General features: G+C 46.8%; 1 protein-coding gene across 10 annotated transcripts; it reads left to right on the top strand.

Moving 5' to 3' along the window:
- Window positions 1–3,058: 3,058 nt before the first annotated feature.
- BOLA3 (bolA family member 3) lies at window positions 3,059–18,135 on the top strand. Of its 10 annotated transcripts, none has more exons than XR_005650581.1 (6): window positions 3,059–3,204; window positions 5,347–5,470; window positions 7,221–7,324; window positions 14,264–14,419; window positions 14,605–14,705; window positions 16,535–18,135. XR_005650581.1 is itself a non-coding variant. In XM_039852480.1 (5 exons), exons 1-5 carry the CDS (start codon window positions 3,151–3,153, stop codon window positions 16,611–16,613), a joined length of 447 nt encoding a protein of 148 aa, XP_039708414.1. In that variant the 5' UTR covers window positions 3,059–3,150; the 3' UTR covers window positions 16,614–18,135. The 10 variants fall into 10 exon arrangements, 5 of the variants coding, with proteins under 5 accessions (XP_039708414.1, XP_039708413.1, XP_039708416.1 ...); XR_005650582.1 differs by having other exon boundaries at window positions 14,264–14,502; XR_005650583.1 differs by having other exon boundaries at window positions 7,236–7,324; window positions 14,605–18,135.
- Window positions 18,136–18,687: the final 552 nt, after the last annotated feature.

Here is an 18,687-nt window from a genome sequence, read left to right as displayed (position 1 = left end):
TAATTTTAGGTCGGTTCAAAATAGTGCTAGAATTGTTTTGATCTCTCTTGAGTAAAGTTAAAATTAAAAACAATGTGGCTAAACAACATGGGTTAACACTCACTGTGCATAAGATATGGTTAAGTTACAATCAGTTTTGGAGTTTTTGGACCTATTTCGGTAGGCTTAATATTGATCATGAAAATGTTAAGTTTGTAAGGATGTCTAAATAACTAAAACTGAAAGCTATTTCAAACATTATAAATAGTAGAGTAACCCAAATAATTTTTGTAAGAGCCAGTCGAGCTTCAAAGCTACACAGCCAGAAACAAAATCCAAACCTCGCCTTGGGCCTTCTCTAGCAAATAACCCACTTTGCTGTGGGAAGAGGTCTAGGCACTACAGTCTGCACTGCTATTGCTGACCACTAGATGTCAATCTCTGTCTCAGCTCCTCCCAAAAACTAAATCTGTCCTGAGGAGAATAAAGGGTTTTACTTAGCACTTTCTTTTGTGTGTCTTCCTAATCAAAAACTTACGTGGATGCTTCTGGCAGATCCTAGGTCACATATCTCTCTCCTAGCTACAAGAGAGGCTGGGGAAAAGTTACTGGATTTTACTTGAGGGTTCAGAGCTCGTAGCAAAATTGTTTAAAAGATACTGGATGGTCCGAAAGCTTAGATTGGCTACTGCTCTGTGAGCTTTTTCTGTTCTCTGAAAAGATAAGGGGTCTTCACCAGAATGTAAGTATCTGAGTGTACTTTTAGCTTAGCTGACTTTTTTTTTTTTGTAGCATATTTGCTAAATGAAGTAAGTAGATTATTGATTCAGATTCTGGCCAAGCTCCTTGTGGCTGACCAGCACTTTGAATATTCCTTCTTTAGAGGAACATACCTGTTTTAGGGGAGTTCTTTAGCAAGTTATTTCATTTAATCCATAGAGCAACCCCACGGAGGAGGTGGCATTTGAGAGGTATGTTAGGAATTTTTCAGTGTTTTTAACTCACAAAAGCTCAGACTTGAAATAGCTAGTTCATAGCGAGGCAGGTTTCTCGGTTGCATTTATTAAAATGCTGTGCTAGAAGGCTTTATAAAATAAAATGACTGCAGTTAATTTTTTTTACTGGTAACCTACCTAAGGAGTCTTGCAGTTAGCTCAGATGGAAATAAAATGAAGCTGGGAGTGGTCCTTAATCGACATAAGTGAAGATAAGAGAATCTCAAGATAAAGCCCCTAAAGTTCAGGGCAAAAAAGTAAAATGCAGTAGGGATAGACCCATTTCCTGGGACTAAAGGCATTGCACTGAAAATCATAAAGTAAAACTGGACTTTTAATTGCTCCTGTCATAAAATCATACTTGAACTGTTAAGTTGGGACTAATTTGGAAGCCCCAAATTGGTAAGATCGATCTACAGATCCTTTTCTGAAAAGGTTCCAATTCACAGTGGAACTAGAATTGCTAAACCACTGTCAGTTCTGTTCGGTAATCACAGAGTATGTATTTTTTGTCCCATACCATGCAGAGCCAGTGACATTGATGAATAAAGCAAGATCCTGTCATGGAGTTTACAGACCAGTGGGATAAATAGACAAATCAATAGTACTAAAGGGCCATATATGCAATAAAAGTTATATACAAGTTGTGGGCCCTTAGTTTTCTGTGGGACAGTCAGAGGTGGCTTCCTGGAGAAGATAAGGCTTGAATTTGAATTGGCTTAAGAGATGGGAAACTGCATAACCAAACTTGTACCATCGCTTTTAGAGGGAGTTACAAGTAGACCAGCGTTAATGAAGGGTGGGTTTCATTTGGACTGGTAAGTAGGGATTAAATCATGAAAGAATTTGAGTTTTTGCCTGTACGTGATGAAGAGTCTGAAGGATTTAAAGTAAGCAAATAATGGACAGATTTTCATCTCAAATGGCTTCCATAGCAGTATGGGAACAGGGCAGGGAAAGATATTAGGAATGTAGAATTGTAGTCCAAAATAACCAATATGAGCATTGTTAAATTACGAGGAAGAGGAAGTTTGGAGATAAGCAAAAGTACTGATTTTCAATAAATGGGAAAGGAGAAATTCTGCAAATACAAATCAGTGAGTTTAACATAGGTCTCTTAGTTCCAAGTGACAAACCCAATGTAAACAATAATGTAAAAAGAGCCATTTTAAAATGGAATCAGAGCTGCCAAGCCAGAGCAACTGCCTTGCATGTCTTATAACTCAAACCGTCAAGGTGTCAGCTTTCCACTACACTCTCAGAACTCCATGGTCTGTGGAGCGGAAGCTTCTGGAGGGTCATGTCTCGTAGGCAACTTAAACTTGGGCAAATCCAAAGCCGAGTTTGTCGACCGTCTTCACTCTCAACCTGGCCCTCCTCCACCCATTTTTGTTGTCCAAGGCCAGAAACTTGGGAGTCATCCCAGACGCCTTCCTCACCCTCACCTCTCAATCCAGTCACTGCATTTCACTCACCTCCCAAATAGCTCAATCCACTCCTCCCATCCGCTCTAGTTCAGGTCTCAAGTCTCGCCTGGACCATTGCAATAGCCTCAGGAACGTCTGTCCTCCGCTCCGATTCCAGCCCCTTACAGTCCCTCCTCCTCGCAGGAGCCACAGTGATCTTTCTAAAACGTAAATCTGTAAACAACGCCCTACTTAAAATCCTCCCTCAGCTCCCCTTTTCTGGAGAGAGAAACCCGAACTCCTCAGTTGAGAAGCCAAATTGCCGATGATGGGGTGTGGGGATGAGGGGTAGGGTAGAAGTTCCACCTAGGGCTGCAGGGGCACTGGGATGAGAAAAGTGCACAGCAGAGGGCCGGTGACCTGGGTGTTTCTAGGCTGAGGGGAAGGACCTGCAGTAAGGGACTCAAGGTGGGGGTGGGGGGAGGTGGGAGGCAGGGCAGGGGGGGGGGAGTGGAGGTGGGGAGCAGGGCGGGGGAGCAGGCGGGGGGGCAGGTGGGGAGGAGAGGGTGGGAGAGCGCGAGGGATGCTGGCGGAGCGCGGGGCCCTGAACCCGCAGTGAGCCGGTTCCGGGGTGGCGCGTCCCCAGGCGAACGGCCCGCGACCTCCGGACGGCAGGGGGCGGCCTCGCCCACGGCGGCGGCTTTCGATCCCAGACTCCGCGACTTCCCGGCGGCACGGCGACCTCGGGCAGCGGGTCGCGTCGGCCGGGCATGGCGGCGTGGATCCCGGCCGCGGCAGCGTCTCTGCTCCGCGGGATCCGCGGGGTGAGCTCGGGCAGGGGCCGGGCGCTCTTCCCCGGGCTGGAGCTGCGGAAGGGCCGCAGGTCAGGGGACTTCCCTTCCTTTCTTCCATTCATTCATTCAGTTGTTGATTTGTTCATTCAGTGGGCCCGGGCAACCGGCGTTCGAAGTGTCAGGCGCCGGCGAGATGGGGGAATCTCCCGAGCCAGATGGAGGTCAGGGCGAGGGCCACAGAAACTTAAAGAGCTATAATACAGCGGGTATGGAAAAGCAATGTTGATCTAGCGAGCTGAAGACCTAGGAGTCTTAACCCAGAGTCACGGCGTGGCTGCCAGAAACTGTGGCCGGGTCTGGGCTTTGGGGTCGTCTGCTTTGTTGACCTTGACTCTCCCCATACCCCACACACCCGGAGTAGAAGCCCAGCAGAGGGCACTCACCACGCGCTCTCCTAATTTTCTCTAGCCCTTTCTGATTCATCCTTTCTTCACCTCATCCATTTCGCTTTCTTTCCTCTCGCATTCTTCCTTCTCCTCAGCTGGACTTGGACCTGCCTCCCCCTAGCAGTTCTACTGGTGTCGGCGTGGACTGGAGGCATCTGGGGATTTTGTCAGTAGATTGCCGGTTTAAAGGCCGCTGATTTGCTAAGAAGGAAAGGATTCTCCTGAGGAATCTGCAGTGCTAACTACTCTCAGTCCTTAGTGATTATATTTCTGCCTGCCACCTGGTCACCCTCCGCCTTTGCCCCCAAGGTGCTATCCAAAGAAGAGGCTCCACCCCACCCCACCCTCCAGTCTTATCCAGGTCCACAACATCAATTCTCTCCTTCCACACAGCACTCAGACTATCTAAGTCCAGAGCTTTCTCCTGACCTGAATTTCAACTGCCTGCCAGACTTCTTTGTGGGTGCCCAGTATGCATGTCCTGAATTGTGTGGTTCTTCCCCTGCTCATTCATTCATCCATTCATCCATCCATCTATCCATCCATGCATCCATGCATCCATCACCCCAGTCCCCCTGCGGGCCTGCCCTGGGCTCAGCTCTGGAAGGCTGCAGTTACAGGGCAAATTCAGTCTCGGCCTTTGAGACCACATGGTGAAAGAGCCAGTGCTCAGGCCATTTTAAAGAGGGCGCTCCAAGGTTCTATAACACAGGACTCTGCTCTGGGTGGTCAGAAAAGGCTTGACAGAAGGGTGAAGGGGAGGTAATTTCAGTACCAGCAGTTGATGAACAGCGCTGGTGTTCACCCACCTGCCATCCTCCTCCAGTCAGGGACCAACCTGGTACTACTCCCTTTGTAATGCCTCTTATCTGGGCATCTTTCCTGACTAGCTTCAAGAGGACTGTCTAACCAAGTCCAAAATCTTCAGCCTGACATTCAAGGCCTGCCATGCTCTGTTCTCAGTCGCCCTTTTCAACATCAACCCAGCCAAGAGGCTGCTGACCTGGTTTTATGCCCCTTCACCCCTAAAGGTTGAGACATGTTCCCCTTAGAAGCACTGACTCCCTGTGGTAGCCATCGGGGGCTGGGAGAGAGTGGTTGCCAGTGTAAATAATCTAAAAATATTCCTTCTTCAGGTCGTTTAATCGAATTCTGCTTCTCCCCAGTGGGAATTAGTACATGTTGCAAAGGGTAGCTGGCTTATTGAGCAGTAGGTCACAAGGTCATATCCCACTGGAGAGACTGGAATGTTAGTCGGGCCTAAACGGTGGTGACATTTGGCCCACCAATGTGTGGTCAGTAGCACACTGGCCCAGCAGAGCACATCTGAGGCAGGCTGCCCAATTTCTCCCAGCTCTGCATTTTACTAACAGCCAGCTTCGGGCATATTACTTAGTGTCTGAGCTTCCTCCCTATGAAATTGCCATCATGATAATATCTCTCTCACGGCATTATCATGGCAAGTTAAACATCTATTGAATTAGATTTGGGACCTTGTCTCGAGTGAAAGTGAGTTATTTACAGTCCCTCCACCCCCACCCCAAGAAAGTTTTTTCTATATCCTGGAGAACTTAATTAGACATGTGACACCATGCAGCCCCTCTGACTTAGCCCTTGGCTATGCTGGCCCTGCCTTGCAGAATGGCAGGTGGGGCCTGCACAGTGGCCCAGCAGGCCTGAGGGCAGCTTCATCTTGCTCAGCCGTGACTCCTCTGTTCTGTGGCAGCTTCCTCTTCTCCACTGTGTCCAGCGGATGTTTGCTTCACAGACTGAGGGGGAGCTCAAAGTGACCCAAATTCTCAAAGAAAACTTTCCTCAAGCTACAGCTATCAAAGTCACTGACATTTCAGGTAAGATTTTTCTCTCTTCTTTCCTACAGAGTCTGGTAGGATTTTGCCCTCGAGTGCCAGAGGGCAGGGGGCTTGGCAGAGGGAACTTGCCATCACGGCTTCTCAAGATGTGTGGCTTTGGGGCAGATGTGGAAGTGGGGATACAGAAACATCAAGGGAAACTGTGTGGGGACGAGTTCTCTCTCGGTCACCCTGGGCTCTGGTCTGCAGCCTTCAGTATGACTACAAGATGGGCTTTACAAAAATTTCCCTACTTTCTTCTGATATCTTTGAATGTCAGAGCTGGAATGGGCCCCAGGAGGAGTTTATCCTTTTGAGGAAAGTAACTGCTTCACTTTCTCCACAAGGACCTGAGCCCAGGCAGGCCGAAGAATCTGCCCAGTCCCTCACAGGAAAGAGGCAGCAGAACCAGGACCCAGGGCAGACTTTGGCCTGAGGCCAGTTTTCTGCCCCAGCTGAGCCCTGCTTTTTCAGATGGCCACTGGCACCGCAGAAGCTCAGGCTGGCTTTGTGTTAGGAGCAGGCTAGGCAATCACCTTCTGCACCCACAGGATGGAGAAGATAGGGCCTTTATCCCGACACACCCAGGGAGTGGCTTGGCTGTGGGCATCCACCTGACTCCCCACACCCGGACACCGTCTTTGCCACTCTACATTGTCGCGATGGCTCACTGGCTTCTCTGAGGACATACCATTTACAAGGATTGGGTGAAGGTTTAGAAAGTAGTTTTTATTCTGGAAAGTAGAGGAAATTAATCAATCTAAAGAGCCTTTGGAACAGTAGGTGGGATGAAAACTCTGCAGGGTCTCAGGACAATGCTAAGGCCTTGATGTCCCCAGTCCTATACCTGCCCCAGGCCCAGGTAGGGCAGAGATGGAACTTGACCTCTTGTCCGACTCTTCCCACCCCTGGACTGAGTGCAGAAAGGGAACTGAGCCCTGGATCCTTGGTTTAATCAAAAGTTAGACTCCTAGAGCTCATAAGAGAAACATAATAAAACACTTCCCATACAATGGCCTGGTGTTAACAGCTCAGGGACATTTTCTTGCCCACATTGTTTTGTGCTACAGCAGCATGTTTTCTCATCAGTCGTCACTAGCTCTCCTGCCCTGTGGAGGCAAAGCTTGGTCAGGGGGTAGATGAGTCCACCACAAGCTCTGCCTTGAGAGCTTCACCAGGAAGCTGTTCCCTCCCTGTAGAAGCCCAAGATGGAACACTCAGTGTCACTTATAGAGCAAGAGGTGCTGGAGAGAACCTGTCTACAGTTTTTATTGTAATGCCATGTCCCTGCCTCTCTTGCACTTCCTTGTTTCTTTCTTTTCTTTTGGATAGTATTATACAGTTTTCAAGCCAAATTTTAGTGTATTTTTGCACTTAAAAAAAAGATTGCTGGTATTTTTTGAAGGTGGAACAGTGAAATTCAGCCCCTCCCACCCTCTTCCATGGCATTGAAAGGAAATACTATGAAAACCTATATTTCCCAGGTTTTCCATGCTTTGTGCCTTATCTTTCCTACCCACAAGTAATAATTCTGGGTGGAGCCACTGCCTTGTGAAAGGAGGAGCACATTTTGGATCATGGCAGCCTGCCAAGAGGGGTATGTGGTCAGATTATAAGCCATGATCTTTTTCTAACAGTCTTAGCAATTTTCTGCTGAGTAATAATATTCAGACCTTCTTGAGATTGTGTGGCACTTCAAGGACATATGAGAGCGTGGCTGCCATAACTTAATAATTGAAACGCTTTTAAGTCACATTTATTTCAGGAGGCTGTGGGGCGATGTATGAAATCCAAATTGAGTCAGAAGAATTTAAGGAGAAGAGGACTGTCCAGCAGCACCAGATGGTAAATCAGGTCAGTAGAGGCAGCAGTGCTCCTTGGCTACCAGTCTCCAGCATCTGAAAGGGCCTGCCGGGTGGGGGTGATAATTTCTTGGCAATCCTAGGAAAGAAGAATGTAATACCACAGTCATGTGGACAGGACTTAAGACCTGAGAAAAATATAATCCGAAACTATCTGGAATCCGATTGCAGGCAAATAGAAATTTTATTCAAAATTGAGAACAAGCTACCCGAAAGTTATATTGCATTTTTTTTATAAAATGTTGCCAAAGTTTACTGTTATTGTCACATATCGAATAGTATTTGTAAATGTAGGAATACTAAAGGATATACGTTTTCGTAGATGTGAAGATTTTTGAGCCTCTCTTTAGGACTACTTTACAGATGGGTAAATTGAGGCACGGCAGGGTCGAGAATTATTCCCACTGCCCCAGACTTAGTGGCAGACAATAGGGGTTTGAAACATTAGAGTTAACCAGACAAGGCCAAGTTTATTCATTATCTATGCTTATTTTACTTGGAATTAATACCAGCCTTGACCCCTGGGCCTGTGTATATAAACTCACCCCCCTCAGCAGGTGTGTTTGACATCATTCTAGAAGGTCTTACACATTGTGACCTAATTTAATTTTTTTAAGCACAGCTTTGGTCATGAGAGTCTCTCTGTGACCTCATTCATCGAGTTCAAGTGTGTCAGGTCACTATTCCAGGCCTTCCCCACCCATCTCAGCACCTTCCCTCTCTCGGCCCCTGTGTATTGGTCTGTGTGCACCTGGACCTTTGTCCAGATCAGACTGACTGCAGGGTTCCCTTCCTCCCTCCTCTGCCCAGCTCAGATTCTGCCTCCCTACCTGCCTGGTGGGGATGAATGCCCCCCACCCTCTGACTCCAGTGTTTTCTGCCTTGTGTCCTGGATACTTATGTCCCTACCTTGTGTCCCTGGGCCCTGTCAGCCCTGTGTGGGCTGGTTCCCTTCTGGATCCAGCTTCGGATCCTCTTGAAACCCAGCCCTTCACTTGCATGTGGGCACTTACGGCCCAAAGGTGTGTCAGAGGTCTGCCCGGGCAGCCTGAGGTACAACAGCTTCTAGTCCCACATGATCTCAGGGATTGGAGTCAAGGTCGAAGACAAAACAGGAAAGATATGACTGGCCCAGATCATCCCCAAATGATGGGACTTTGGGTTTTGTTCCCAAAACTATTCAGGCCACCTTGTGCAACTAGACTCCCAGGGGGCCTGTTAATTTGAGTGTATCCCCTGCCCCGAAGCCACAGTTAGAAGCGGTTAAGGATGCAGGTTCAGGAGTCAGACTGTGCACATTTCAAATGTAGGCTCTGCTACTTTCTAGCTGTGTGACCTTGATCAAGTTAGTCAACCTCCCTGTGCTTCAGTTTCCTAATCTGTAACTCAGTTTCCTTTGAGTAACAGTAGTTGACTCAAAGGGCTATTTTGAAGATTAGTGATTAAGTATACATAGAGCACTAAGAGGCATGCTTGACATAGTTAGCCTTTAATAAATGTCATCTGTCACCACCGTCATTGTCATTTACAACACTGGGTGGAGGGATGACAACAATTCCTTAGGTTTGGGGCAATGTTCAGGATTTCCTCTGGGCCCCTATAGAATGCGTACTTCCCCCAGCTCTATCCTAGCTGGAGAATGCAGCTCAATGTGTGTCGTTGCTCTAGAAAGCTGACCCTGTGCATGCTGGGCCTGGGTCTAGGTCTGTATTGTTAGTGAACCACAACTAACAAAGGATCTGGCACATGAAGGAGCTCAATCAATATTTGTTGAGTTTGCAGCCAGTAAAGAGAGCTAGCCTCAGTTTGGTTATTGGCTTACAGAGAAATTACACATTCAGTACCTGAAAGGTGTTCTGTTTCAGAGAATTCCCCTCCTAGTATTGATGTATTTTTAACCTGGGATACCATAGTGGCCCCTTTGCCCACCTGAGCACTGCTCGTCATAGAGCAGGTCATGCGGTCCCTTGGCCAGGCACCCACAGCTGCCGGAGCGGGGTTGGCAGGGGAAGAAGTCTGTTCTGAGCCTGACCTTCAGCTTGAGCAGAGGCCCTCGTCAGCTACAGCAAGCTGTTAGGGCTCTAATGCATGTGTCTCAATGTACTGATGTGCTCATGGGCATTTTCAGAGGATTCCATCTGTGGATGTTGGCTGTGGGAGGAGCGAAATGAAACGTCTTTAAGAGCAAGTCTGTTGACCTCTAGGCACCTGAGCTGGGACCTGGAATTAGTGGCCCATCTTTTAGAGGTGCTGAGAATCAGGATCTGACAGGCACTCCACATAGGAGGAGGCCAATTAGAAGTAGAGTGGAGGAGAAAGCAGACTGGGTTCTGTTCCCCAGGCGCCAAGTAAGTGGATTCTTAGGGAGCAGGTGAGAGGCGGGAGGTGCTCCATCCAGATGCACTGGATACCCAGGCTGTCAGGTGGGAGGCGTGGTGGTCGTGGGCCAGGGTGAAGCTTTCCTCATTGATCTTGCCTAGTTCACCCTAGTAAAATTGAAACTCTCAGGCCCAAAAGGCCCAGAAAAGGCTACCTGGCTTATCTAAAGCTGGAATCTGCTTCTCTTCATATAGTCCCCACTTGATTCCCTGGGGACTGGATGCCTCTGTCACCATGATCTCCACCCTCAGGAGCAAACTCACTGTTCCTTGGGTACCCTGCCAACTGGTGGCCCAGCCTCTCCCAGCTCCCATGGTTTATCAGCCTTCTCTTCTGAAACAATCACTGGCATTTGCTTTGGGCCAGGCCTCAGGGATGCCAGGATGACGAGTGTTCCTTCCGCATCCATCCTATTCCCGGCCTGGGGAGCAGCCATTGAGAGGCGAGTGAGCACCACCTTCCCTTTTGTGTTGAACAGAGCTAGGTCCTTCTTGGCTCAGCTTCATAGTGGGATCTGAGCCTCAGTTTCCTCTTTGGCAAGGATCACATGAGGTATTGACCACGTGCCCAGCCTCATGCTGGCATGTGGAAGGGTAAACAGCAGTTGCCCTCTCTCCTCTTCCCTGCCTGGTATCCATCACCCTCCTCTAAGGGTGCCTCTGCCTGTGTCTCCCCAGCTCAGAGCCCTTCAGTGTGCAACCTGGTTGCCCACAGAGTCCAGTCCCACCTCCCAGCCTGGGATTTCCGATCCCCTGTGTGGTCTGCTTTGGTCTTCCCCCTCACGCCCCCGATCGAGGCCAGGCTTTTCCCTGTGAATCGTGGTGCATCTCCAGCCTTCCTTCTCCTTGCGCTCCTGGGCCCGATGCCCTGTCTTTCTCTGCCCATTCCACTCCCAGCTGTCCAGCTCCAGGGCTGCCTCCTCCATGAATGGCCAGTGCAGTAGCGGGCACTCATTCCTAGGACACACAAGGTAGTCTTGAGCTGACTTGGGGTCTGGCAGCACCCATCACTGTGCCGAGTCCATTTCTTGTAAACTAGTGTTACTTCCCTGATCTTTCTCGTAATTTCTCCATGCCTTTTACATCTGTGCCCCTAGCACCCAGCATAATGCTGCGGACATAGCAGGTGCTGAAAATGTTTACCCAGACTATATCCTATAAACTGGGGGACTTTGGCTAAGTCACTTCCCCACCAGGGCCTCAGTTTCCTTAACTGTAAACTGACTCCGGTGATCTTTAAGGCCCTCTGTAGCTGTCAGATACTGTGACCTATGTTGGGGAGCCCTCAGAAGGCTGCAAGAGAGCAGAGGGAAGGCACCGCTCAAGGCATGAGTGGTCAGCACCTTTTGTCTGAAGGTGTGACTGCACCCTTGCCTAGCTAGCCATGAAGGCTTTAGGGATTGCGGCCTTGGCACAGATATAGGGACAGCCTCTAGGGAACGTTTTGTGCCTGCAGAAAGCAGAGAGCATGTGGCCTAGGGGGCTGTGTCTCCTTCCCCCTAAGATGACGTGAGGCTCTTTCAGGGGCACTTCTGCTTGTCTGCAGAGTTGAGGGGGCTTGTATGTGAACATGGAGGTGGTGGGACAATTCACCAGCTCCTAACTCAACAGCAGGTCCCAGCATCAGGGCTGGACAGGAACCCCAGGGAAACGGGTGGCCAAGACATCAAGATACCAGGTTCAAGTTCTGTCTGCTACTCATCTGCTGATTTTGGACATGGAATCATGTCTCTTTCTTTTTTTTTTTTTTTTTTTTTTATTAAAGAAAGGGATAGGATAGATTATCTCTAGGGCTCCTGCCTTGATAAACCTGACCACATGTTTTAGAATTCTTTTTGCTATATGTGACAGGGAGCAAGTTAAAACTAGCATAAACAAACAAAGGTAATGAGTGGCCCATGTCATGAAATTATCTGGCTTCTGACATATCTAGGTGCAGGGTCTTATGTTCATCTGCTTACTCTCGTTCATATCCTCTCTCTCTGAACTTTCAGCTTCTGTGTGTTGGCTTTACTTTCTCCTACTAGAGATGGGCTTTCTCTTCTTGGTGGGGAACATGGCCCCCAGCTGCTTCCAACTAACATTATTCCAATATAGTGACCCAGGAGAAAAGGCGCTATACCAAAAAAATCCCAGGGAGATTCTGATTGGCCCAGTTTGGGTCATGTGCCACATCTGAACCAATCAGGCTGGGCCAGGGGCACACAGCTACATCAATACTAGACCAATTGGTAGGCCCACTAGCAGTACACAAAGTGGTAAGGAATTGTTCCTCAGGAGAAGGAAGATTGCTGGACAGACTGGAAAAAAAATGTGCACCCCGCTGTGATGATCAGATTTGGACCTAATATAAAGGACTTTGACTCTTCCTCTGTACTGATTATAAATTCCAGTGGTCCACACCTCCCTCAAGTCTTGTAGCTTCTCTGCTGGCACTGTAGAGAAATAATAAATATCTATTTGATTGTGGTGGCTTGTTCAGATTTGTGCCCTGATACCATCTGTAACCTTAAACAAGTCTCATAATTACTTTATAACTCTATTTCTTGATCAAAAGTAAAAAGGGAATATATGTGCTAATTAGCATGGTTTTAAAGAACAGCCATTCATTGTCCAAAATAGCAAAACACAAGAAACAGCCTAAAAGTTCATCATTAGGGGACTGGCTGAAAAGTTATGATAGCTCCATATAACAGAACATATGCTGATGCAAACACGAAGGAGGGTGCTCTTCACGCCTGATGTGGAAAGATCTCTGATGGTTAGCAGGAAAAGCAGCATAGATACTGTGTTTGAAGTGCTACCATTTTTGTTTTAAAAAGGTAATGTGGGGTGGAATATATATTCATATTAGCTTGAATGCATTTTTAAACCTTTGCAAAAACACACAAGAAATTAACAAAAGTTCTCTATCTGAGAATGGAGGTGGGAACTGGGGGACGGAGGACGGGTGTGGGAGGGAGACTTCACTATATGCCTTTTTATACCTTTTTGATTTTTGAGCCTGGTTAGATTCTGACTCAAAAAAATTGTTTTCCAAAAAAGGAAAAACTGCTTAAAGGAAGTGTGTGCAAAAATCTCCTACAGACATGGAGCTATGTAAAAATACTCTCAGAGTGACTGTAATCAATGTCAAATGCAAAGGAAATGATGATACTCTTTTACCTATTTAGGCACTAAAAGAAGAAATCAAAGGAATGCATGGATTGCGGATATTTACCTCGATCCCCAAACACTGACCACGCCCTGGCTGTGTAGATGCTGCTGCTTAAAACCTTGGATGAACTTGACTATTCTTTCCTAGGCATTTGCCAAAAAACTTATCTATTTTGTTCATAGACATTTCCGTATTATAATTATAGAAGAATATGTTATCTATTTAGACGTTAATTAAAGGCAACGGACAACCGAGGCTTTTGGAGTCATTAGTAATGCTTCTAACTCCTTTATTTCAGAAGCAATGTCCTTTTGTCCAAAGTGGTTTCATCTTTATACAGTTCTGTCCTGCTGCTGTAGAGGCAGAATGGAGTGCCAGCTAATTTTGTCTTGCCAAGAGACTTTCTTGTCCTCTGTGAAACTGCTCAGGTCCCTTAATCTTACCAAAAAGAAAAAGAAAAGATCCTTTGGTTTGGCTGTTCTCATAGTTTACCACTCTCTTTTCCTTCCCCTCCAAACTTCTTACGAGAATGATCTTGGACCCTCATATCCTTACTCCCTGGAGTGGACTCTGAGGATTTGGGGCACCCTGGATCAGGATCTTTTTCCTTTGTTTGAAGAACCCTCACCTTTTGCATTTTGGTGGGAAGTGGAGCCCACCTCCCACAAGAGAAGCTGAAAGGCTTGCTTTCCTAGTTCCTTTGCAAATTAGGCACAGGCAGATAATCTAGACTCAGCCATTCAGATAGATCTGCCCTGGACTTTGAATTAGGAACAAGTGACGCTAAGAAGGAGGGGCAGTGGTGCATTGATTCTGGCAGCCCTGCCAGCAGTGTCCAGTGTTCTGGGTGGTGGGAGCAGCAGAGTCGGTGTTGCAGGCTGCTGTCTCAAATCATGGTGGTGGGCACAGTGTGATTTGCTCTGGCCACAGAGCTTTCCAGTTCCTGCCTATTTTCAGAAGTTGGTAGGCCAGTGTTTCCAGAAGTTCTGTGATTGCCCCATATCCTTTCCCTGAATTCTTTTCTCACATCAGCCTGGTCAGTGTCCTTTGCTTGCATCCGAGAGCCCTGATGGCTTCACTAGCAGTGTCACTCCTGCCCTCCCACCACATTCACTGCTGTTCTCAGTGCTCAGCACCTCAGTCACTGTGGCGATGGCAGGCTGGTCATCCACTCCTTTCTCAAACTTCTCTATCTTTTATGGAACCGACCACCAGGGAAATCGGTGTTCACCGTCAGTTCCGAAGGTCCCTCCCATGCCTCCCCAAGAAATAAGAATATGTAGGTAAAACAACCTTGGGCTCTAGAATTTTGGAGCAGTACAAATTTTAAATATTCTGTTCATATACTGCATACCCATTTTTTTGTTTATTTTAAAAATAGTCTGTATCTCCACAGTAGGCAGAAGAGATTGGTGTCCTGCCAGGGCTGAACTGCCTTTTACTTGGAATAGAGTCACTCATCTGTATCAGAGCTGAGAAGACGCCCCGGAGCATAGCTCTTAGATGGTGTAGTGAGGAGTCGCATAAGACAAGCCCCAGAGCCCAGAATAAGGTACTGGTCAGCGACAACAGAGAGACCAGAGAATTAGATGCATTGTGATTACTTGTGTGGAGCCTAATTATCCTCTCTTGAGGGTGGGCTGGACTCAGTGATCTTCTAAAGAACAGAAAAAATGTGCAGCTTCAGAAATGAGGTCATAAAAGACATTGTGGCTTCCTCGTTGCTCTCTCTTTTAGATCGCTCGCTCAAGCAGCCTGTGGAGAGATCCATATGAGGAACTGAGGCCTCTTACCAACAGCCAGAAGGGAACTGAGGCTTCTGCCAAGACAAGAGCCGTGTAGGTTGGCTATCTTGGGAATGGATCCTTCCAAGTCTCAGTCACAGTTAAGCCTTCAGAAAACTGTAGTCCCAGCTGACATCTTGGCAGCAACCTAAGCCAGAACCTCCCAGCTAAGCCACTCCCCAATTCCCGACCAACAGAAACCGTGAGATAATGTTTGTTGTTTGAAGCCACTAAGTTGTGAGGTAGATTTTTATGCAGTGATAGATAACTGATACTACTTGTGCATTACTGGGAGGACTCTGGGACATTTCATATATTGAAGTAGGATTCAAAGAGCCAGACTTCAGAAAGGACAGGGGTGCAGCTAAATGTCAGGAACACCAGTGTCACCAGGCCTCTGCATCTCCTGCCTGCTTCTCTCTGAAGATCAACATTATTATCCCTTACTCTGGATTAGCTTCCACCATATAGCAGTGATTATAATGCCAGTAGCTCTTAATTTTCATATTTTAATGTCCATGCCACAAGAAGAGCAGTTCAAAGCTCCTCTTGAATTAGGAACCACCCTGGATGAAACAGCTGGAGTCCAGGAGTCCACGTGCACTGTAGTCTTTCTGGATTCTGGTTTGGGTTGGAGGGAGGAGGGACAGTTGTCAAAAGAAGTAGGAGTTCTCCAAAGAAGAGGCTGGAACAAAGCAACAGGTGTTCTCAACTAGAGGCAAAGGTGACCGTGGCCTGGCAGGTCTCCTAGGAGTCCAGGACTCTTCCCTCTGCTTCACCCCACCCCACCCCAGGAGACCAGGCTCAATGAAATGTGTCACTTCTACCACTTCTACATGTCTGTGCCCAAATCTGGCAATAAGATCTTTAAAAAGCATCCCCACCCCCCCAACACACACACACATAGTTCTCCCCACCCCCCAAATTAAAAGGAAAGTTGGGAGAGGAATCACAAGGTTTCATTTTAGTTGATTAAAAGAGAAGAAATTGTTAGAGGCCAGAGTATATAATATTGCATCGGATACAGCCAACTCCTAGCTTTTTGATGAAGTGCTACTTGTGGAAACTGCTGAATTGTGATGAAAGATGATAGGTTTTCTGAGTTCAGTGTCTGTCCTTTTAAAAACAGTGTATGGTTTTCCAGTGGAAAATTCAGAGTCCTGAGGTAGGTGCTCGCTGACTAGGCGAGTTAATCTATGGGGAACTGCCCTGTCCACAGCCCTCCCCCAGGCCCGTTTTGTTCCATGGGTTTCTGCAGGGTGCCGCTGACCTCTGACTAGAGCACCCACTAGCAGTCATGGAGCAGGCTGGCCTGCAACGTGGGAGGGGACCTGGGGCTGCAAAGCCCCACCCAGACACTCGCAATGGCAAGGATTCAATAGATCCAATTCCCCTTCTTGGGAATCCGAACCGGAAAGGATGAGTAAATGACCCAGGGACAGCCAGGCACAGACTACTAATGGCTGGTGGAAAGCTCAAGGCAAACAAATCGGGGTATTCAAATCGAGAAATATGGAGAGAATTGATAGGTGAGGAGAAGTGAAAGTTGAAAAAGACCACGTGGGAGATGTCATGAGGGGTATTGGCAAGCCCGAGTTGAGAGGACGTGGACACTATATAAAGAAGGTATAGTGATTCTCAATCTGGCTGTAAATGAGAACTACCTAGGATTTTTAAAATACCCCTTCCAAGTGTAAGAGGTGGGCTAATGACGGGCGCCAGAGAGTGGGCATACAGGGACCGGGTAGTCAAATTAAAGTCACAGTCGATGTGAACCACCGGGACTCCTTAGAGCCGCATGTGTTAGGCTCTCCTACCCCTGTCCCTCCACCCTGCCTCCAAACCCTGTGAGGCCTGCCCGACTCACCCCCTTGTCCCACCAGGGAGCTGCTGCGCACGCGTCAGTTCGCCAGTTCACCTCCACCCACCACCCGTCTGGAGGAGCTGCCCCAACGCCCCTAATCCCATAGGGTAAAAGGCGGAAGAGGGCCAGTGCTGCCTGAAGCCGGCGCAGGTCCCTGACCTCACCTGGGCGGGATCCGGCCTGCGGGATCCGAGGGTAAAGGAGCCAAGCCGACACCCGCCGCGATCGTCTACCCAGGAGCACCTGGAAGCAGAGCAAGTCTGGGTTCCCGCACCTCCATGCTCTTCCTCGAGACGACCAAGAAACTTCGGCAAAAAAATCCCACCCCCCTGGCTTGAATCAGCAGAGCTGGCTTTCTTAGGTGCATCCTAAAGATGCCACGCCATACCGCGCCCATCTCTCTCCTGGAACCCGCTGGAGGGTGTCTCAGCTCCTGGCCGAAGGAGCCCAACTTTTGGCACCTTTTATATTTGTATTTGCTCTAATAATGCTGGTAGGGTTAGGTCTATCGTTAGGTACCTCATTTCAAGATATTGATCTCATAGGTTGTAAGATCCTCTGACACTGTGAATTTAAAAGAATACTTATGCACTTTAATTTTTTTGAGAAAGCTGTGTTTATGGAGAGGCGGATAAAAGAGTACAACTAAAAGATGCTAGATGTATTCTTTAAAAATAAGAATAAAAAGAAATAATCATGTTGACCTTTATTCAAACACAATTTATTCACAACCCAAGTGTCTATAATTGTCTCATGTGTATCATCCAGCAGGCAGCTCCCCAGCACTAGAAAAACAAAGGGTTGTTAGGGAGCAGAATATCCAGCTAAACAAATAGGTAAAAGTTAAACCAACCGAAGTTCAAGCAATAACTTTAGTTTTTATTTATAACCTATATTTAGAACTGTTCATATAACTCTTTATTACTGTTTTGGGAACAGTTTTATATTTACGGAAAATCTGAGAAAACAGTAGTTTTCCTCTACACCCCAAATTCTGTTTCCTCCTTTAGCAGCTTACACTGCTGTTCTATTTTTGTTATAATTAATAAACCAACATTGACACAGAATTGCAAATTAAAGCCCATAGTTTATTCAGATTTCCTTAGTTTTTCCTTGTCTTTCCCCAGGTCTCTCCTCCAAACACCACATCACATGTAGTTGTCATGGCTCCTTAGCCTCCTCCCCGCCATGATAGTTTCTCAGAATTTTCTTGTTTTTGATGACCTTTTAGCTTTTAAATAGTAGTACATAAAAATATATTCTGTGAGGGGAATTATGGATGTTTTGACAGAAAGCAATTTTAAAAACAAAAACAAGACCACAAAAGAAGTTACACTCCAGTTGGCCAATTGTTATTCTAAACATTTTGGCAAATGTTAAATAATCACATCTTAGACATCACGCCAAAGACGCGCACCGGCATAATTAAAAATAAAATTGCCCTGAGTTATGGACATTAGGACGTAGCAGCTTTGCCCACATAGGATGGGTTTTAAGGAGGGTGTTGTCTGGGGTGAAGTCTGGTAGATCTATACACAAGGCGAGGTTGAGGAAAGGCTTCTACACATGCAACCTGTAAGTGTGTTATTATTAACCTGTAAAATAAAGGAAGAAGACTTTATAAACGAGCTGAGATTTTCCTTCTCTTCTGCCTCCTCTTCCTCTTCTTCCTCCTCCTCCTCTTCCTTTCTTCTTTTTTTCTTTTTTTAGACAGAGAACTGTTAGAAGAAAATAAAGAATACTTTGGATGAAAATGGAACTTCCTGATGCTTTGGAAATTGTTTCAAAACTTTTTCTAATACTTCAGGCATTGACTAGAGAAACTGAAACTACAAAATATCTTGAACTGTTTAGTCAATGTCCCACATCTTCATCTGTTCTCAGTGCTGAGGCATACAACTTAATATAATGATCATAAATTTATGCACAAAGTACTCCGCTTGTTCTATACAAACTGAATTATTTTCTGATTCAGATTTACACAATTCTAAAGGAAAAAAAAAAACTTCCAAGAACAGGATGTTTTTTCAAGGCAGGGTTTTTAGAAGCTAATGTTGATTTGCTCTGTTCTAGGCTTTTTCCATATTTCGTTTGCTTTCTCTGGCAGTTAACAGTTTGGAAATGAACTCATCATCTGATATAGGAAGGTGTCCCATTCATTTGATTAAATGC

Source organism: Pteropus medius, unplaced genomic scaffold, assembly GCF_902729225.1.
Source record: "Pteropus medius unplaced genomic scaffold, Ma_sr-lr_union100, whole genome shotgun sequence".
Classification (NCBI taxonomy): domain Eukaryota; kingdom Metazoa; phylum Chordata; class Mammalia; order Chiroptera; family Pteropodidae; genus Pteropus; species Pteropus medius.
The sequence above is the reverse complement of the archived record's forward strand: the minus strand, read 5'-3'. Positions and strand labels throughout refer to the sequence as shown.

Bases quoted from the DNA above. Each gene is read 5' to 3' on its own strand.
- BOLA3 (XM_039852479.1), top strand. From the start codon at position 3,151: ATGGCGGCGTGGATCCCGGCCGCGGCAGCGTCTCTGCTCCGCGGGATC. The intron at 3,205-5,346 runs GTGAGCTCGGGC...GTTCTGTGGCAG, and splicing joins TGCTCCGCGGGATCCGCGGG to CTTCCTCTTCTCCACTGTGT. The intron at 7,325-14,604 runs GTCAGTAGAGGC...TCTCTCTTTTAG, and splicing joins AGCACCAGATGGTAAATCAG to ATCGCTCGCTCAAGCAGCCT.